We start from the raw sequence: 21,803 nt of genomic DNA on the forward strand, positions 1-21,803 counted from the left end.
TACACCGTACCTGGCTCCTTCCCTCTGCAACCAGAAAGTTCATCAGAGCGGCTGTGCTATTGGTGACTACTGTTTTCTTCTTTATATCTTTTTGTATTTTCATATTGTCTGCAATAAATGCATTTTGCTTAACTTATTATTTTCCCCTGATTATTCCCCTTAGGGTAGGATACATGTTCATTGTTTAAAAAAAAAGAAAATAGAGACAAGCATAGAAAAGAAAATAAAAATCATTTGTAATCACACCAGGGAAAAACTTAAAAAACTACATCACTTCTTCTAGGCAGGCCCTTGGTAGGCTTTGAGTAGCAAGCAGTCTGCGGTTCTGTTCTTGAGTATAGATTGCTTGAACTCTGTCTGTCTGATTGGTGGCCATCCTCACTGGTCTTGGCTCTGCTTCTGCAGGCAGAAAACATTGTGCTATTAGAACTGGACATGCCCAGCCGGACCACCAGAGACTACGAGGGCCCCGCCATTGCCCCCAAAGTCCAGGCTGCGTTGGATGCGGCTCTGCAGGATGAAGATGAGATACAGGTGGATGCATCATCCTTTGAAAGCACTGCAAATAAGAAATCCAAGGCCAGGTGAGTGGCTTTTGGTGACCTATGTTTGAACAGAACATGTTTGAACCAGGACAAATGAGGGTAAACGGTGGCAAAAGTGATTATCATGGAATTCTTTATAGAACACACCAGAAAATATTGCCACATTACTCCTATGTTTATTCCTTTATTCCACAAATATTTATGGTTCAGGCACTATGCCAAGTACACTGAATACCAGATGTCTAAGGTGCCCAGTTCCTACGTATAAGCAGCATGTGTTCTAGTGAAATAGAGGACAGTTTTTTGGTCTTCACTGGGTACTAGGCAGTTCTAAGTGCTTTAAAAAAATTCTCTTAATGAGTTCCTGCAGTAATTTATAAGGTAAATATTATCATCAATCCCATTTTGTAGATGAGAAAACTGAGACTTTGAGAATTTGAGAAAGTAGCCAGGGTCAAGAAAACCCAGCAAGTTAAGTGGCAGAGCCAGGGTTAACCTAGGTCTGTCTGAACCCACAGCCCAGGCTCTGAGCTTCATTTTAAATAACCACATACTTGATTTGGTGCTCAGTTAGAAATTCTGTCTTACTAAATTCTGGATTAGAAGTTTAAGGAAAATAACTGAGTGAAAAACCAAATATGGAAGAAATTCAACCTGCAAACTTAATACTTTTTACCAATTTGAAGAAGACGGTCAAGATTTGACTTTAAAGGAGGAGCAACTGCTGAGAATCAGTCTCTTCCCCGAGGTTTCACACCTCCACTGGCAAATCGTGTTGGCCCTGCACAGAGGGTGCCAGTCTGGTGGTTTTACAATCGAAAGTACACTGAGGAAAGGCCACCTGGAGATGTTAAAGGCACTTGAAGGGAAACGAGTCTGATCTGTGTCAGAGGCAAAGATGAGACATATAATGTGAATGTGTGCTTGACTTTTGCAGGCCTAAAAGTGGAAGGAAGTCGGGATCCTCCTCCTCTTCCTCAGGAACCCCCGCATCTCAGCTTTATCCACAGTCTCGGGGGCTGGTTCCAAAGTAAAGCCACTTCCTCCCCTCCCAGGGTGTAACCAGCATTTGCCTTCTGAGGGAAGAGACAAGCAAAAACCCGCAGAGAGGACTCAAGCCCAAACTCAGAACCATTCCCCTGGGGAGGAGCGATGGCCTCTTTGCAGATGAACCAACTTAATCTGGCTGAAACATGCTGGTCCTAATCTGACACTCAGCTCCTCTGGGAAACGTCCTTTAATTAGCATCTCAGAAATGCATGGGTAAGGTAAAGTGCGATAGTTGAAGTGGAAAGCAAGAGAATGACCAGTGACCTTGCTTCCTTTCTCCCCTGCCTCCTCCTCCTCTCCCTTCCCTGGCCCTCCCAACCCCTCCCCTCTCCTTTTCTAGCCTGTTCTTTACACTGGGCTCCCTTCTTGAACAGTAGGGCAGAATCAGGAGTCACCTTAGCAGGACCAAGTCTTCGGAGCCTCAGGATAAAGTGAGAGTGAGGTTGAAAAGCGAAAGCCCTAGAACTTGAACAGGTGCTTGTTCTTGGAGGTAGAAATGAGAAATCTTTGGATCCAAGCCTCAGATGGGCACGGTCCATGCACCTCAGTAAGAATTGGATTTGCCTTTGGGATTTGCTCAAGGAGCAAATGTTTTCCAAGAAAGCTACCAGTTTCTGCTCTGGAAGGATTCAATGTTGGAAGCAATAGAAATAACATTCCCTTTGCCTCCTTGGAGAGTTTAGGGAAACAGCTTCTTTAAAACCTCAAAACCATGACCATCTTGTCAAAGATATAAATCTGTAGGCAGATGCCATGTGCATACACCATGTTACTTTACACTTCATTTGTCACCGTCTCTTCCCATGCATGCGTACTCTGAGCGTCTGTGCCTGGGCCCATCCTCTGCCTCCAGTGTGCTCTGCAGTGGGCCTGTTTTGTGGGAGAAGGGAGGCTGGCTCTGCCTTCTCTGATGGGACAAGAGCTGGGGGAACAAGACACAGAGCAGCACTTTTGACTCCCCTGAGTTGTTCCATTTGCATAGAGAGCATAACAGTGACTAGGCAGGTACGGAGGTGGAGTTGTGAGGCTTGGTGCATTGGGAAGGGAAGATGTAACAGATGGAAGCAAAGGAATCCTGCCTGCCTTCAGCAGAAAACTCCCCTAATCGTGGAATTGTGGCTCCTCCCAGGCAGAGCCCAAAGTGGTGGTGAGGAGTGGCTGTGCGCTCAAATAGGCTCAGAGGAGAGAGTTAGGAATTCCCGTTTACATATACTAGTTTGGTTTGTAAGTTTTAGTTGTTTGTATTGTTGAAATTCAAGGCTTCATTTTGTGTTGGTCATTAGGTGAATGTTATTCATTTTTCCCCTAAGAGAAGCTCGTAAGTGTGTGTGGGTGTGTGAGCACGGTGGTACCTGTGTTCTTTGAATGTGTCCATGTATGTTTGTGAGAGAGAGACTGAGAACTTGCCCAACTTTAGAAATTCACTAATGTGCAGTTGTTGCCTTTGTCTGTGTTAAAGGCCCATTGAATGACTCATCCAGGCTGGAAGCGCTCCCATGTGGGTATCTGAGTCCACGAGCCAAGCCTGAGGGGACAATACAAGTCCCCAGTCAGCCACAGCGGCGCACCTTGCTGGCACGGTGCCTCGGGAATGTGGCGACTCAGGTGGGCCTTGAGTTATAGTTTAACTCAGCTGCTCAGTTCCCAGGGCACATTTCTGGATCAGAACCCATGGGAAAGTGGAGGTACCAAGTGCAATGTCTTAGCGTTCTACAGGTAGAGATCTGTCATCTGGCAGCTTACCTCCTTTTTAGTAACCATTCTTTCTGAACCCAGGGCCCTTTTCAGCAATTCCCAGAGCATAATGGAGGCTTCCCTCATCTTTCTCGGGATCAAACCCTGCTTCTTTATGATTTACTAAGAATTTACCTGTTTGAACAGGCACCAAGTGGTAAGATGGGTAGCCTGGGATGGTTACCTGCCAGTTACACCTGTCTCTTACACCACGTTTCCTCGAAGCTAGTCTGAATTCTGTAGGCTGAAAATACCCATCTAGCACATCTGAGAATTGAAAACTGCAGGTAACCCTATACGTGAATACTGATGTCTTGAGGTGGCTACTCTGACCACGGGTGGTTGAGCGACCATAGAACTTTCCTAAGAAGGCAAAGGAAGGAAGCCAAGTGGACAGGCAGGATTATGAAAACAGGCTTGCCTTGTACTTGGCTGTGTTCATCTGGTGGTCTGTGAAACAAAGTTGAAGAACACCTGGGTGGAGGTGAAGCCTTCCCCAAGCGGTCTCCGGTGCTTTTCTTCTCTCAAAACGGATCCGATAAATATTTGAGGAGAGTAGGCAGTAGAATGTCTTGCTGCCACCAGGAAGCTGCTGCTCTGGGCTGTGGTCTGACCCAAGTGTGTAGACCTACCAAGTCGACTGTAGTCATGCTAGAATGTTCCAAGCCATCTGAGGGCCTTCATGTCAGCGGCAGCTAATGAAGTTCAGAAGCAAGTCTAGCACGATCTGAGAAGCTCATCTGGGAGAAGGAGTTGGAGATGGTGTGGGCCTCCCTCCTCAGGCCCCTTTCTGCTCTGGTCAGTAGGAATGTATCTGGTCCAGTTTTAAAGTCACATGTCTCCCAGAGCCCTGGATTCAGAACCCAAGGCCACAAATCATAGGCATGAAGCACTTTCTTAAGACTCTGACATACCGTTGGATTGTCCCCCTTCGAATGCCTGCATGCTGCCTGAATCGCACCACCCACACCTCTTTGACCAAGGGCATCAGAGGGTTCCGCAGCTCGGGCGTGGGCCACGCTCTGCTTCTGTCTGACTCTTGTAAGTCCTCCTTCGCTGAATGTAGAATCGTTGCCAAGTTTCTGAGAAGTGTCGATTCCCTGTTAACGTGGGATATCAGTTCTGCCTCACGTTTCCCACTTGAGGTTGAGGCTTGCTGCGAACAACACCTTGGGCCGTCTCAACACCATCAGTGGACAAAAATGGGGCTATTAATATACTCTAAAAGCCATAATCAGAACGCTCAGAGGGAACTGGGTAAGAATAGTGGGCCTGGCTATTGTCGACCGCGCGAGGTTTTGTCTTGTCCTGTTCGGAAACCTGCCACCCTTCTCCCAACCCTTGTTTCTTGAATGCAATGCTTTTGAGGTTAGTTATGAAAGGAGTGATCTTGGGGCAGGTTGGAGGCAGTGGGCTTTATGGCTCCTTGGAGTTACTGTTGATCTTGACCTTCTCTTCGGCTACCTTTAGACAAAGAATATGCCAATACTTGGGGCTCTAAGTTTTACAATTGATATTTATTTGTATCATCTCTTTGTCTAGGAATGTAAAAGTGATTCTAAACTAAGCTGTGTAATAAAAATCAATCAGATTTATTGTACCTACAAAAAGATGTCCTCATAAATGACTAACGCTTTTGAAAATGACATGCCCGTGGCTGACACACTGCCAGTTCCTTTAAACATTTGAATTTTTCTAGTGAAAAGAGGGTGGGAGTGGAAAATGAAGATTGAGTTGGAATGTTGGCATTTAAAAAATATAGCAACGATGTAAAGAGACTTGAAATGAAAAAAGAGTGACAAAGAGAGCTTGTCATGTTTTTCCTTGGAGGTTCCTGAGACAGGCGTGGGCAATAGGCATTTCTCTTAAGTTCTGTGTTTTGTTTTTTTCCATTTATTTAGGTTTATTACATATTATACTTTTAAATACATGTCTTTTTTTAAACACAAAAATATTTTATGTTATTTACCATCAGGAAAAGAAAGAAATGCCAAAAATGGGCCACTCATTGGCTTTGTGGTTTCTCACATGGTCAGGCCTGCTGGAGTGTAGCCCTGTGGGGTTGTGTACCCTGTTTGAGGAGCAGGGACTGAGTAGAAGGAGCTCAGACCCTGGACTTTGAGTGGGGTTTGAATTCTGACTGCCTCTGCTTACCAGCTGTGTGACTGTGAGGAATTTAGTTGACCTCTCTGAATCTCAGGGTCCTTGTCTATAAAATGGGGCCATAACCCCCACCTTGTGGGGCCATTGTGAGGATTAGTATGGCATTTAAAGCAACAAGCACACAAGTATGTGGACCAGAGCTGACAGTTAAAAATATGCTTATTGCTGTGACAGGGCCCTGTGTTTGGAAGACGCCATGAAGAGTTTGCATCCTAAGATACTACAGCCTGGTACTTGTCACATGATGTTTGAAAACCCTAGGCCTCTATAGAAAAGCTTCTAATCACTTAACAAATACATATTGAGTACCTACTATGTGCCATGCTGCTCTGGGCACTGGACGTAGAGAGATGTGAGCAACGCTGACATGGACCCTGCCTGCATGGAGCTTGTGCTTTCATATGGGAGGTGGGGTAAATGTTACCCCAGATGCATAATTACAGCCATAACCGAGGTCGTGAAGTGATATTATAGGACATTATGAGAGAGTAATAGGGGTCTAATTTGGACTGGGCAAGTGAATAAGGGTAGGGCTTTCTGCAGAAATGGCATTTACAGTGAGATCTAGAGGACAAGGAGCTATCTGGGAAAGAAAGTATGGCGGGGAATTTGTGAAAGAGGGGACTGCATCTGCCAAGGCTTTGTGTAACAGGTGAGTAGAATTTCACAGCAATGTATCTGCAGTCCTTTTTTGCCCTCACTAGGGGGAAGCATGGAGAACTATTGTAGAAAAGATTACAGTATAGGATTTGAAATATATATATATACACCAACAAGAAATTTAAAGAGCACAGAGAGGACTTAAGCAAATAATTCTTAATTCTTCATAAAATGCCAACTAATTGTAATGCCCATGTACCCCTCTTTCTTCCCAAAATGAGTTAAAAACCATAGCTTAATTTAGCCTACATAATTACTGGTTTAGAATGGTTCAAAACCCATTAGCCAGAAAGCAAGGGTTCAAAGTGTGATTTGAAGAATTATGAGTGTGTTCTTGAAAGTGACAGAATTCTGGGTAGGTCAAGGACTAAACATCGGGGTTGGGGGGGTACAGGGCAGGGCAGCTAAGCAGCTTGGAAATTTCAGCTGACTCACCAGGTTGTCATCTCATCTTCCGGACTGTTAACAAAGTCAAGGAACTACCCAAACCTTGTGTGATACAGTAAGAAATCTATAGTTGGTCTCTGTCCCTGGAAAACTTCTATAGCCCTTGAAATTTCCTAAGTGATAGGAGTATCTTTTGGTATTCTCAACAAACCCCTTTCAACCACACCTGAGTTTATGCTAATTTTTTCTTTTTGTGGGGGGGAGGTAATTAGGTTCATTTATTTATTTATTTGTTTTTAGAGGCAGTCCTGGGGATTGAACCCCAGGACCTCATGCATGCTAAGCATGTGCTCTATAACTTGAGCTATACCCTCACCCCCAAATATTTTATTTATTTATTATTGTATCATTTTATTTTCAACTGGCAGGGGGAAGGTAATTAGGTTTTATTTTATTTTTAGAGGAGGTACTGGGGATTGAATCCAGGACCTCAAGCATGTACTCTACCACGTGAGCTATACCTTCCCGAGTTTACGTTAATTAAATTGACCCCGGGATAGCTTCTGGATAGAGGCTGGTTGCCAAAGGAACCGATCATGGGATTGATCATGTGATTAGTGTCAGAACTTTTGGCACCTCTCCTCACCTGCTGGGAGGTGAGAGGAACTGGAGATTGAGTTCATCACCACTAGCCAGTAATCTGGTCAGTTGTGCCTCCCTCATGGAAGGTCCATAAAAGCCCCTAAACAATGGGTTTGGAGCGCTTCCAGGTTGGTGAACGCTTTGAGGTGCTGGGAGGATGGCACATCCTAAGAGGGCAGGAAGGGCCTCCGTCTGCCCTTGCACTGTGCCATTTTTCCACTTGGTTGCTCCTGAGTTGCATCCTTTATAGTAAACCAGTAATAGTAGCTAAAGTGCTTTCCTGAGTTCCATGAGCCATTCATTTTAGCAATTACTGAACCTGAGGAGAGGGTTGTGGAAACCCCCAGATAGTTACAGCCAGTTGGTCAGAAGTACAAGTGGCAACCTGGGACTTTGGACTTGCATCTGAAGTCCAGTCTTACGGGACTGAACACTAAACTATTGGGAGTTAGCGTCAGAAGTGAGTTGGATTGAATTGTAGGACACTCAGTGTCTGCAGAATCGGAGAATTTGTTGTTGGGTGGAGGGGAAAAACCACACATTTGATTGTCAGAAGTATTGTGGATAAAAACAGCTGACCTTAGAAACTGTTTTGAACTTCACACTGATAGTCCGTCTCGGGGTGCGTGATTTTGGCAGGCCCTCTTGCACTAGGTTGCCATCTGATTGAAGTTTACCCTGAGAATCCGGTCTCTGAGGACCATGCGATGGTCACATCTGCCAGCTGGGTTGTCAGTGGCATTTGTCAAGGACCTAACTGGCTCTCACAGCTGCTCCTGTTTCATCCTCTGTTTCTATCACCAGCCTGTGGTTAACCGTCCCTGGTGCTTCAGTTAGGCGAGCCAACTGGGGACTGGTTTTGGGGTTGGGGGAACGGGCAGAGCGAGTTTGCTCATCTGCACCCCTGGGGACAGCGCAGCCCACAGGAACTTGTTGAATGCTCATTGTGTGCCAGGTGTCTTGCTCTGCACCGGAGCAGAGAGGAGTAAAATGTACTGTAGCCCTTCTGAGGAGGGGAGAGATGGAAATACCTGAGAACTGGTAATTCAGTGATTAGGATCTTGGAGAAGGCCTGCCTCCTCTCCTCATACCGCTCTCCCAGGCCTCCTCTTTGGTTCTAGGTTATACAGGTGCCTTCCTGCCTTGACACCTTCACTTACAGTGCCCTCTTTCTGGAAGTTTCTCCCCACTATTTGCTTGGCTCTCTCATCTGTCAGGTACCAGTTTAATGTCATCTCTTCCAAGAAGCCTTCCCCAACTGTTCATTCTGATTTCTCCCCCTCCACCTGGCTGTATGGTGTCTTTCACTAAAACTTCCTTCCTTCTTAGCCCTTTCCCTAACTTGCAAATATTATATTTCTTTGCTTGAATCTCTGCCACTAGACAGAAAGTTCCCTGAAGGCACGTCCTGTTGTCTTCTCCAAGTCTGACACTTAGGTGGATGGGATAGTTTGGGCTCACACCTGCAGCTCAGAACAGAGTGTTTTCTGTTGGAAGACAGGAGTGGTGGAGACACAGAGGAGACGGTGCTCCTGAACAATGAGGAGGGTTTCACCCGCCTGGTGGGGAGGGAAGGACACTCCAGATAAAGGCAACGTGAATGAGCACACAGGGAGCACATTGTGGAACCCAAGGCCTGGAGGGATGGAATGGAGCAGGGGGAAGGTCTTGACTCCAATGCACAGCCTATCAGCCCTTGGAGGCTTTGTGGGGAGGGGGCGTTGGGGGGGGTAGTGAAGCACAGCCCTACTGACACTCGAGTATTTTCTCCGTAAGCCAGTCTATGTGCTGCTATTTCTCTCTGAGATAACAGAAAGCAACTTCACTAAGTCCTGCTTTACGTTTGCTTGCCATTCACACAGGTTTTCTGGGCTCAGTTGGCAAATTCCATTCTGCAAGGAGCTTTCCCTGGCATAGCTCAGAACCTAAGGAATCCCAAGGGGCACGTGAACGTGACTTCAAGGCCTTGCTTCCTAGGAATGGGGCTGAGGCATTTCTCAGGGTAGTGGAATGGAAGATGGTGCCTTTGCTACGTTTAGGAACAGAGAAATTAAACTGCTGCCATTGGTTTTGTAGTTTATCTTCCTGGGCCAGTCAACAAGAGGTTTATATAATACTATGTCAAGATTCTACTCTGTGTCATGGGCCACAGCTCAGGGCCCTGTCCTTCCAGAGCTCCTAGTGTGATAAGGAATTATCATCATTCATAAATAAGTACCATTCAAAGTGATCAGTGGCTCAGATAGGGCACTGACAGGATACAGTGGGGATGGCAGATTTCAGTCAGGATTGTGTTAAACGCAGTGATCAGCCTCTTTGCTAGGTTGTCCCGGGGGAGTGAGAACAGCCAGGGCTTTGGCATCAGATTCATTCATTCAGTTTTTTGAATGCTCTGGGCATAGGGGCCCAGGATGGAGCTCCTGCCCCCAGGGGCAGCACATTCTAGTGGTGGAGATGATGGTTAACAAAGACATGTGGACTGTGCCAGGTGGTCAGAAGTACCCTGAAGGAAAACAAGGCAGGGCAGGGGTTAGAGAGTGACCAGTTTGGGGGTGGTGGCTGGGTCAGGTTGAGAGGGCTTCTTGGCAACATGTTCCATTCGAGTGGGGAAATTAGGAAGCAAGCATGTGGATATCCGGTACCTGGAGGAGGAGTATTCCAGGGAAAAGGAATCACACTGTGGAGGCCTGGAGGTGGGGGTGTGTTTGGGGACAGCAAGGAGGCAGCTGTGGCTAGTAGGCAGTGAGAGGGGACAGGGGCCAACTCTGAATTGTGAGTCAGTTTTATCTTTAGACTGTTGGAGGCGTTAAAGCAAAGAGGGAGATTTGACCGGAATGCTTTAAAAGGATCCCTCTGGCTGCTCTGTGGAAGGACAGGAAGCAAGAGGAGAGGAAGGAGACAGCTCAGAAGGGGTATGGCAGTTCAGAGGAGAGGTGGTGGCTTAGACCAGGCAGGCGGTGGGAGCTAGCGGAGAGAAGTGGTAACATGCCTTAGGATGTACGTTGATTGCTAATTGTATGTGAGAGGCGAGGGGAAAAGAAGAGGCAACAGTGGTTCCAAAGTTTTTGATCTGAAGCAGATGGAAATTCCACCTCCGCCACTTCCTTCCTTGTGCCCTCCCCTCTTTTAAGATCAAAAGCTTAAGAGATAATTCACCTTCCCATGCAATTCACCATTTAAAGTGTATAATTCTTTGGGTTTTAGTATATTCAGAGTTATGCAATCAGCAGCACTATCAATTTTAAAACATTTTCATTACCCCAAAAAGTACCCATTAACTGCCACTCCCCATTTCCTCCCAACCACACAGCCCTCAACAACCACTAATCTCCTTTCTATCTCTAGCTCTGTGTCTTCATCTGTCTGGTTCCTTTAGGGCCTCAGAACTCCAGTTTCCTCATCTGTGACTTCACAGGGTGATTGTGAGGTTTAAAAGAGAACAGGAAAAGAAAACACGAGAGCATGGCTACCAGGCCAAGCAGAGTGGCCTTGGCCTTAATAAGCGCTTCAGAAATCCCAGCCCTGCCTCTGCTCTGCCTCCTGGTTCGCCATCTTACGGAGGCAGCGTGGGCGCTGGGCCCAGACTGCTGGGTTGTGAATTCTGAACTCACCATTGACTAGTTATCTGATTATTGCAAAGTTTTTTAAACTTTCTGGGGCCTCAGATTCCTGAACTACCAGAAAGGGATCAAAGCAAGTACTTCCTAAGTTGCTCTGAGTCAAAATGTGTGAAGCACTGGGGACAGTGCCTGGTCTGTAGCAAGTGCTCAGTGAGTGGTCAGCATTGCGGTGCTGTTAACATTAGTCAAGTAAGGACCCCCGCGGGCAGGTGATGGCTCCCAACATCAAGGCCAGAAATCGACATTTCTGAATCCAGGCAGTTGCAGTAGTGGAGAGCGAGAGACCATGGATCTATTTTTAGTCTTGTCCTGTTGCTAGACCTCTACCTTTGGAAAAGTCACTTGTTCCCTCTAAGCCTCAGGTTGCTCATCTGTAAAGTGGGGGCAAAAATCATCCTTATCTTGTAGTGCTCTGTGGAAGATTCAGTAACCTATTCAGTACTAAAGACTGTTTTGAACACAATAGAGGAAAAAAACTCCGCCCCGCTAGAGCTTGTGTGGACAGAAGGTAAATAATAATCATAAAAGCCATAATAATCATCATAAATAAAAATACATGTATAAACAGATAGTGAAGCACCTGGTGCTTGGCATGTGGTGAGCATTCTGTCATTGGTAGCTATTGTGATTACTATACGAAAGCACTCTGTAAAGCTGGACAGCACAGCATAGAGGTGAATCTCCAGGCGACTTTGTGAGCATGTTGCCTTCATTTAAGCCTAACCTCATCTCTGCTCAATTAAATTTCACTCAGCCTCTAAGGCCTCTTTTGCGTTGCCCAGTTGAAATCTTTGTCTCTCGTGGTAGAGCTTTCTTTTTTCCTCCCTTCAGCTGACATTTACTGAATGCCACTTTGGGCCAGGCCTGCTGCTGGAGGCTGGGGCTTTTAAGCTGGAAAACCCAGGAGGGGTGTGGTCAGGAGGGTGAATGGAGGGAGCCCAGGGCACTCTAGGTACTTGAGGCAGGTGGATAAGAGCCAGACTGTGTTAAGAGTCTGGCTGCCTTGGGTTGAATCTGGGGAAACTCTGAAGGCTTCTGAGCTGGGTGATAAAATTAGCAGATAAACTAAGACTTCACACAACATTCTTGCTTAAATACTGCATGGTAAAAGTAAACATTTGCATTACGGTCAAATGCATAAGCTATATTTAAGCACTACAATCTAACCAAAGAGCTACAAGATGGACACGTACACGAGCAAAGACCTCAGGGCAAATAACGTCTCAAGGGGAAGGCAGTATTGTGCTAGATCAGCAGGAAATGTGGCAAAATGGAGCAGGGAGGTTTTGGAGCTGGATAAACCTGGGTTAGCACTTACTACCCGAAGCAAGCTATTACACCTTGGTGGGAGGGTTAATACCCACCCTGCTGCTCTCAGAGTTGCTAGAAGGATTAAAGAAAACGTCCATCAGTGCCAGGCACTTCATAGACACGCAAGAAGAGGTGTCTATCATTAAATATTAATAGCTGTATTAATTATTAGTAACAGTGCAGCATTATGGAAAGAACTCTTGTGTCAGCCAGATCTGTGTTCAGATCCTGATACTTCCATGAGAAGTTGTTTAACCTTTCTGAGCCTTCGATCGTCTCCTTGCCTGTAAAATGAATGAATAATACCGTCCTTGTAAGGTTGATACATGTTGATATATGATAAATGTGATAATATAAAGTTCCTAGGTTATCTAGTAAGTGTGGAGTTAAGTGTTATTTTAAAATTAAAATGCAACAAGCTTTATTGAATATTTTGATTATAAAAACTATATATTCTAATGGTAAAACATTCAAACAGTACAGAAACGTTTAAAGAAGTAATTACAAACCAGTGGAGAGGAGAGGGTATAGCTCAGTGGTAGAGTGCATGCTTAGCATGCACGAGGTCCTGGGTTCAGTCTCCAGTACCTCCATTAAAATAAATAAACAAATAAACCTAATTACTTCCCCCTAAAACAAAACAAAACCAACCAACCACTGGAAATTCCATTTCCTATAGCTGATGGCCAATCTTTTAGGTATCTCTTTATGCAAAGTCTTATAGTTTGACCTTCATAATTTACATGGGTTCATAGTACACATCTGTGCCGTCTTCGCTCAATGTTACTGACACGTGTCCAGTTAATATATATATAGATTTATATTATTATTTTTAATGGCTTCCTAGTAATCTATTGTATGGAATACCAGAATTTATTTAACACTGTAGAGGTCATTGAAGTCATTTCCATATTTTCTGTTTTATACAATACCACATTAACCAACCTTATACACAGATCATTGTTCACTTGCTTAATTTCCATATTGGGATAAATCACTGTAAATGAATTACTGGATCAAAGGGTTTTCCCATTATAATTTTGTTCCATATTGGTAAACTGTCCCCCAAAATGACTATATGAATTTGTACTCCCACCAGCGGTGCGTAAGTTATGCCCATTTCCCGATGTCCTCACTAAACTAGGTTCTGGCAATCTTTTTAACCTTTGCCAGTCTAACCTATTGAGAAACAGTTCTTAATTTTGTTTCTCTGTGCAGTTCCAGGATTGCTAATGAGGTTGAAAATATTTTCAAGTATTTATTTCCATTTGTGAGTTTCTTTTGTTAATTGCCTGTTTAGGCCATTGTTATTTGACCATTTTTCTATTCAGGTGTTTCCTTTTGACTTTTAAAAATTTTGTTTATGAGGAATCTTAACTCTGTCATATATGTGACAGGTATTCTCCCCCACTTCATTGGTTGTCTTTAACCTGTGTGTGGTATTTTATTTCCACATATGAATTTTTAATTTTATGTAGTCAAATTTTCACTTGATTTTACTTGATGGATTTTCTTAAGCTTTTATAACATGCTTGGAAAGACTTCCAGTTTCAGGATTATAAAAATATTTACTTGTTCTTTCTTCCAACGCTTTTATTGTTTCTTCTATCACATATACATCTTTGCTGTAAGAGGTGGAATTTAGATTTAAGGAGGGAGGTGGAGCTCCAACCTGATTTTTCTCTAAATGGCTACCCGGTGGTCCCATTCTGTTTACTGAGGTCCATCTTTTCTCTACCAATTTGAAATGCTCCCCTCATCATGCACTCTGATTCCTTACACACCTGGCTCTATTTCTGTACTCTGTTCGGTTTAATAGGTCTGTCATTTCCTTTGTCAGAATTGCACTGTTTTAGTTGGTGGAGCTATGTAATGCATTTTAATATCTGGTAGAATAAGTCCCAACTCATTAGTCTTCTTCAGACTTTTCTTGGCAGTAGGGCAAGTGCTTAAATTTGCAGAGATTGAGTTCACTCAGCCAACCTGAGGTTTAATCCCAGGTCAGCCACTCACTAGCTGTGTTATCTTGGGCAAGTTATTTTTTTTCTCTCTGAACTTCTGCCTCCTCATCTGTCTAAAGTTAACAGTAACAGTATCTACTTTATGGTGTTTTTGTTAAGATGAGATGAAATGATGCATAGCAAGCCCTGGGAACAGGATCTGGCACATGGTAAGTGGTCACTAAATGTTTAATCTTTTTGTTATGAAAATGATGCATCTATTTTTCCAGTTGAATTTTAGGATCATTTTGATAGTAAAATCGCACTGCGGTCTTGATTGGGATGACATTTACTTGATAGGCTAATTTTGAGATAATTAATATCCACATGTTTTAGGGTCTTCAGCCTGAGGCAAGCTGTGCTCTTTACCAGTTCAAGACTTGATGCTCCTTGGTAGAGTTTATAGTTTTCTTCATATAAAATGTGCAATTTTATGTTAACTTTATTTCCAGATGGTGTAAGTTTTTTTCTTGTTGTTTTTGTGAATTTCTTAGTACGTAAGAAAGTTATTCATTTAAAAAAATTGAGATATAATTGACATATAACATTATATTAGTTTCAGGTGTACAACATAATGATTCTGTATTTGTATATATTGTAAAATGATCACAAATCTAAGTTAATATGTATCACCCCATGTAGTTGCACTTTTTCTTGCGATGTAAGAACTTTTAAGATCTCCTCTCTTAACAACTTTCAAATATACGGTAAGTATTATTAAGTATAGTCACCATGCTGTACATTACATTCCCAGGACTTATTTTATAACTGGAAGTTTATACCTTTTGACCACCTTTACCTATTTTCTCCACTCCCTACCCCCACCTCTGACAATCACCAGTCAGTTCTCTATCTAGTTGCTCATTTTTATTTTTATTAGTTTTTCTTTTTAGTTTTTCTTTTTATTGACATATAGTTGTATTATAATGTATTAGTTTCTAGTGTACAGCATAGTGATTCTTACTCATTTTTAAATGTTTATTTTGCACCCAAAGTAGCTATGATTTTTTTTTTTATTTTTTGGGGGGAGGGAGGTTATTAGGTTTGTTTGTTTATTTATTTATTTATAGAGGAGGTACTGGGGATTGAACCCAGGACCTTGTGCGTGCTAAGCATGCACCCTACCACTTGAGCTATACCCTCCCCCAACTATAATTGTTGATTTGGAGAGTAATTTCTCTCCCACATAGTATCAGCTTTGAGACAGCCCCTTCTCTCAGCCCTAGGAGCACCCCAGGTTTCTATCGCTAGGGCACCTACCACATTGGCTTGCCATCACTTGAAATCCACCTCTAAGATGCAGGAACTGTGTCTTACTGGGCAGGTTAGTCCCCAGGCTCAGCACAGGGCTTGCATCAGTAGGAATTTATCAATGCCAATTAAAGAAGGTGCCGGATGCTGTATTACTGTTTCCTAAGATAAAAGAGCCTCTGTTGTAGGACAGAGGGCAGCACAGTAAAGGGGCCCTGACTTCATCTGGCTGACAGTCTAATTTGGGAGCAGACACTGAGAAAGATACCATTAATGTCAAGAGTGAATTATATTTTTCCTCCTTACGTTTTGAAGGAAGCTTTGGGTGCTACACGAGTGGAAAGGGCTAAGTGAGTATAGGGCGGCAGGGAAAGCCTTGCTGAAGAAATATTCAAGGAGTCCAGGATGATCCTGCACCTATCTTGCTTTCCCTCCACTGCAGACTGGAGTTAGCACCCAGTCCTGCTTAAATGAGTCCACTCAGCAAACAAAGAGCACCTGCTCTGTGTCAGGCCCCTTGCTGTTGGGTCCAGGGTCACAGGGTTGGGTAAGAGCCTGTATCTGAGCTCAACTCAGAGCTCTGTTGATTCCCAGTTGCTACAGGGGGCAATCAAAACTCCTTAGCATGGGGATCTACCTCCTGTCCCTCCCTCACCCCTCTTACTAGGCCCCAGCCCACTTTTCTGACCTTGTCTCCACCGGCTTCACCGGACTCCTGGTCCTGCTGAATATACTTGCACTTTCACACACACAGAGGCTGCCACCCCCTCACCCCATCATACTGTCACTTCTACCTAGAATTCCCTGAGCCACTGCTTTTTCCTTGGGCCTTCAAGAACTAGAGTATCACCACCTCTGTGAAGTCAGCCCTCCCAGAGTTTATTTCTGCATCCTTGTCCAAAACTGACGATAGGTCTTAAAGAGTGTGTACAGTAATCTGTTTCCATGTCTGTGATCCCATTAGACCAGGGGGTCCTCAGCATGGGTGATCCTGACTTTGTCTCTTTGATGGGAACTAACACACAATGGGTCACTTAGGAGCTGCAATTAAAATAGGGTCAGAGAAATGCAACTTCTATACTTAAAAGAAGAAAAGGGGTGGGATTATTTAGCTTACAGAGCCGTGTTTCTGAATCCAGGGCTCCAGGGAGACAGAAGAGCAGGGAGGCAAAGAGCGTGAGCTCCATGCAAACCTGGGGTACTTGGGTTTCAGTCCTGGCTCTGGCATATAGTAACTCCATGTGTTGGGACAAGTGGCTTTATTTCTCTGAGCCTTCGAGAAAAGAGAGAGTACTCCTGTTACTGGTCTTACTGTATTGGCTTCAGAGGGTCTGGGCATACCCTGAGATGCTATAAAGAATTTTGTATAAATAGCTTTAAGTCAAGTTTTTCTGGAAAGAGCATCCTTTGATTTTTAGCAGATTTCTCAAAATGTAAGCAGAAGGGAGGCACTGTCTTTATTAGTTGTCTATTGCTGTGTAACAAATTACCTCAAAACTTAGTGACTTAAAACAATAAACATTATCTCACACAGTTCCTTCGGGTCAGGAATCCAGGAGCAGTGTATTTTCGTGATTCTGGCTCTGGATCTTCCATGAGGTTGATCTCTCAAGATGTTAGCCAGGGCTGAAGTCACTTGAAAGCCTGCCTGGGGCTACTTGCCGTGTAGACGTCCCCTCCCCCTACCGCTGCTGAGTGTCCTCATGGCACGGTGTCTGGCTTCACCTAGAGCCTGTGATCGAAGAGAACAAGGCAGAAGCTGTGGTGTCTTTTATGACCTAGCTCCAGAAGCCACACGCGGTCATTTCCAAAATATCTTGTTGGTTCCATAGTCCAGCCCTATTCAAATTGGGAGCTGACAAAAAAGGATGTGGATGTCAGGGCTGGGAATCACTGGGGGCCGTTTTGGAGGCTGGCTACCACGGTGCCTTAGAAGGAATTTGGAATGAGGAGTTTGGGGTTTAAATCTTGACTCCAGCAACAACTAATTGTGGGATCTTGGGAAAGTTTCCTCCCTTTACTGGCCCTGCCAGTTTTCGCACTCAGCTCACGTGGTGGTTGTGATAGTTCAGAGTTAAGGCCTGTGAAAGTCATTTCTCTAAGCCCTCAACTTCACACTCAGCTATAAGCAATCATTAAAGAGGAGGAGAAAGACAAGCCTTTGGGGGGCAGCGTGTAAGTTAATTTTTCAGTATAAAAAAATTGAAAATGAAGAAATAACTCATCTACTAACATCATATTAGCACCACCAATCTTAGAATTTTGGCATTAAAATGCACTTAAAGTTTCTTTTCCTTCTTCACAAAGAAGAGAGGAAATGGCTTAAATTGAGACCAGAAAGATTTATGGTAGATATGAGTATATCTCTCTGGCATTGAGAGACTGAAAATTGGGACTGGCTCCTTGGTGGGCTCCTGAAATCCACACCTGAACATCTTAAAGAAGCAGGCAGAGGGATGCTACTATCTACAATTTTGATAAAAACTAGCTCAGGTCATCCTTTGAGACCATTTTAGTGGAGAAGGGTCCCACAAATCTTTTTAAGTAAAATGAAAAGAAAAATTCTTTATTAAAGGTATTCTTACACTGTTAAGCACTAAAAATTTTATTTTCATCATACTCAAATGAGTTTGAGTAGCACACACTCATTCTAGAAGATTTGGAAACTACAGACAAGTGTAGAAAAGTGAAAAACATTACATCTGCCACGTTAATCTAAAGGCTCTGTTTTATGGTTGGAATGAAAATAAATTTTTTTTCAATTAAAAAAATGTAACACTTTGTAGGAAAAAAAAAAACACTTCAAATTGACTATAGTCTTACAAACCAGGAGTAACCATTATTAACATTCTGGTGGAGTAAAATGCTTATAGTCTCACGGGAGACTGAAAAACAGGAATGGATTTAAATGACGGTGAATGGCAGGTGAGCAGAATTAGGGCTGCTCATCACATGGGCAGATTCTGTGCCTAACAACAGCAGTGAGGACATGAAGTCTCTCCCTGAGCATCTTTACAACTTGCATAGATCTGTTTTGGGTGAATCCTGCCTCAATCTTTACCAATTCTGCCTGGGCAGGTTCTAAATACTGTGTAGGGCTCATTCAGTGGGAAATTAGGCCTGAGGGATTTTCTCCAATAATTATCAAGCAAGTTCACTAATTCCATGGATTGAGAGCCTACCATGTGCCAAAACTTTGCCAGATGTTGGGGATGTGATGATGAACCCAAGAAAATGCTGGCAAGAGCACACACACTAAACCAAAAATCATATAAAGAAGTGAAATGTGGGAGGGGCTAGGAGAGGTACACATTTGTGGATCATCTGCTTTGTTGGAAGTTTAGCAAATGTGATCTCGTTTAATCATCTGGGACCTGAGGGAGATAATTTGACCTCTTTGAACCTCAACTTCATTTGAAAATCGGGACAGAATCACAGGGAGAGAACATTTGTTAATGGGGCAAACTCTGTTCCAAGGCTTGCTTCACTTAAGTATAAAAATGAGGCACTTTTTACACTTCAGACTCTAAACCTTCTTGGTGGTAAAGAGAGCTGGCCTTTAGTGAGTCCACTGTGTTCAAGGTGCATTAGATCCCATTAATCCCAATTCCACACTTTGAGTTTATGTACCCCATTGTCCCAGTGATGGCTGAGTCAACGAGAGGTTTCATAACTTGACCAAGACCACACAGCTGGAGAATGGTTGCAAGAAGACTCAACCCAGCGGCAATACATTATCTCACAGTGAGGTTCCAGGGGTGTATGTGGCCTATTGGGAAGGCCTGGGTCAGCTGGTGGTATGTTTGTTATTCAGATTCCAGAATGTGTGCTTTGCTCATAACTGTGCAGTTTGAGAACAGTGACTCATCCCCAAACAAGGCAGGGTTGAATATCAGTCCTGTTTATCTCATACTGCCCTGTGGCACCTGTGTTGACTTCAAAGAAACTTCGTAATAAAAGCACTGTGATAAAAACAGAAAAACACACTAAGAAAATGTACAAGTTTGTTTTTTGGTGCTTCTGACAAGAGAAAACACTCATGAGTTTCATTAACTTAAAAAAAATGACAACTACTTAAGGTTTAATGACTAAAGCCAATTTTCTAACACATATCTTGTAGAGTTCTCTGAACATAGTTTTCACACTTAACTATGATGTTGTCATTGGTATCTGTTTGATTCTGTAAGGGCAGAGACCCTGAAACAGTCACATCTGGATTTCCCTACTGTTTGACCCATCTGACAGCCAGGCAGTATTGACTGAAAAAATTAAAATGTTTCCACAGTGCCGGCATTAGCTTTCTTTTGCTACTGTAAAGTTATCACAGATTTAGTGGCTTAAAACATCTATATCTCACTTTCTGTGGACCAGAAGTCTGGCTCAGTTGATTCCCTAATAAAGGCTAAAATCAAGGTATTAGCAGGACCGGACTCCTCTCTGCAGACTCCAGGGTGGGGGTGGGGGTGCAGAGAATCTGCTTCCAAGCTCATTCAGGTTGTGAAAACTCAGTCCCATGAGGTTATGGGGCTGAGGTCCTGTTACTTGCTGACAGGGCTTGTTTTACAGATTCTAGTGGCTGCCTACATTCGCTGGCTCATGGCCCCTCCATCAATAGTGGATTGAGTTCCTCCTTTCAAGCTTCAAGTCTGATTCTTTTCCTGACTCTACTCTACAAAGCATCTCTTCTGCCTTCCTCTTCTACTTTTTAAGGGTTCATATGATTACACTGGGCCCAACCAGATAATCCAGGATAATATCCCTATTTTACCATCCTTAATTCCATCTGTAGTGTCCCTTTTGCTGTGGAATGTAACACATTTGCAAGTTCCAGGGACTGAGACATAGTTTTCTCCTTTTATTGTGGGTGGGGGCAGGACATTATTCCACCAACCACAGTGCCTGTACTAAACATGTACATTTTAGAACGAATCTTCTCTAGTTACTCTTTGGAGGTCAGAGAAGGGTGAAGCTACTCAAGAAGATATTTGAAACAAGCCAAATGACTTGTCAAAGGTATCTGTGTCAGCTGCAGATTAAACACCAACCAATCCTTTGTAAAAAATCAGGTCAGGTAATTTTTTTGGTCATGGAGGTGGGGTTCTTCCTTTCCCCTTATTGGGGTGAAGTTAGAAGAGGACAGAAGATTTAGAAACATGCCTTATTTCACCTTCTACAGTCTGTTCACTTTGCAGGATTTGCACTAGCTCTCCCATGTGCTAATACCAGAGAGTGGAGGGTGTACTTCCTCACAGAGAAAAACTTTCAAATGTGGCCACTGACCCTGCCTCCCTAATTTTAAAGAACCAGCCACTATCCAGTTTAGAACTGGTTCAGGAATGTTTCTGGAACGTTGACTGATTCAACAAATAGGCACAGGAAACCTATGTGTTACTCTGAACCTCACTTCATTTCATGCTCTGCAACCAAGGCTCAGAGAGGACAAGTGCCATGCTCATTGCCTCTCAGCTGGGAACAATTATTAAACACTTGCTCTATGCCAAGAGCCAAATTATATGCACCTAATGGTAAGGTCCCCTCTTCACACCCTTGTACAACCTGTCAGGTGTTTTATGTTAATTTTAATCTCAATAATATTGTGAGATACTAGACTTATGTAGATTAGAAAAATTGAGGCTGAGAGTTTGATTCTCTGTAGGCCAATATCCATGGAGTGGCTTAGCCAGGATTCCAGTCTAGGTCCATTTGACTACAGGTTGTGTATTCTGTCTACGGTATTACCTCTAAATAGGCCTCAGGTGCATTCTGATAAGTATGGCCCCAAAGTCCAACCTCTTTACACTACCCGTAATTGTATCACCAAGTTCACCAGGCGGTAAGAATACTGTAGGTTGTGGGTGCGGCTTCTGCAAACATATAGCGGCATGAAAATACAGAAGGAAATGCGGAACTGACTAGGTCCATCAATCGTGAAATAACCGTTTTACTGGTATGAGTGTCTTTTTGTCTCATTATTATGCGGCAGTTGAGTCATTTAGGGGAGGGCCAAAGGGAAAGTCCTGTCTCATCACCTACAAGAAGTGTCGGTGAGAACCACTTAGGCGGAGAGAGACACAAAGTGTGCATCAGTTTTCGATCCTCACGCTTACCCGCGCGGCGGCACCAAGGCGAGAAGCGCAGAAGGGGTTAAATGCAGCTTGGGGGGAAGGGGGACCCAGCCACCGCCCCTTCCCAGCATCACCTCCCAGAATGCCTCAGGCCCCCAGCCAGTTCCCGCACCTCGCGAGACTCCGCCCAGCCCCTTTCCCGAACGACTGCCTGTCCCCCTTCCTTACCGAGCTCTGGGCAGGGCGGAGAAAGGGAGGGGAGGGCGGAAAAGACGGACCGCGAGGCACTCCGGGAAGTGTGGTCCAAGCGTTTCACGCAGCCATATTCTTCCGGAGCGGGGGAGGCCAGAGAGGCAGCCGGGACTACGACTCCCA

The 21,803-nt window shown here is 44.0% G+C and overlaps 1 protein-coding gene and 1 long non-coding RNA gene across 3 annotated transcripts in view; one reads left to right on the top strand and one right to left on the bottom strand.

Moving 5' to 3' along the window:
• Positions 1–14,749, top strand: part of KIF3B (kinesin family member 3B) — a 44,283-nt gene extending 29,534 nt beyond the window's left edge. For both annotated transcript variants that reach the window (XM_010960876.3, XM_045521051.2), the window contains 2 exons: positions 406–584; positions 1,483–14,749. In XM_010960876.3, coding sequence (XP_010959178.1) covers positions 406–584; positions 1,483–1,579 — 276 coding nt within the window. In that variant the 3' untranslated portion in view covers positions 1,580–14,749. The remainder of the gene's footprint in view (positions 1–405; positions 585–1,482) is intronic.
• A 2,048-nt stretch (positions 14,750–16,797) lies between these two features.
• Positions 16,798–21,792, bottom strand: LOC141574040 (uncharacterized). Its single transcript, XR_012500598.1, has 2 exons — positions 21,657–21,792; positions 16,798–17,095 (listed from the first exon to the last, which is right to left on the bottom strand). It is a non-coding gene; the product is annotated as an uncharacterized LOC141574040 (long non-coding RNA).
• Between the last annotated feature and the right edge of the window lie 11 nt (positions 21,793–21,803).

The sequence above is a fragment of the Camelus bactrianus genome, chromosome 19 (assembly GCF_048773025.1).
Source record: "Camelus bactrianus isolate YW-2024 breed Bactrian camel chromosome 19, ASM4877302v1, whole genome shotgun sequence".
Classification (NCBI taxonomy): domain Eukaryota; kingdom Metazoa; phylum Chordata; class Mammalia; order Artiodactyla; family Camelidae; genus Camelus; species Camelus bactrianus.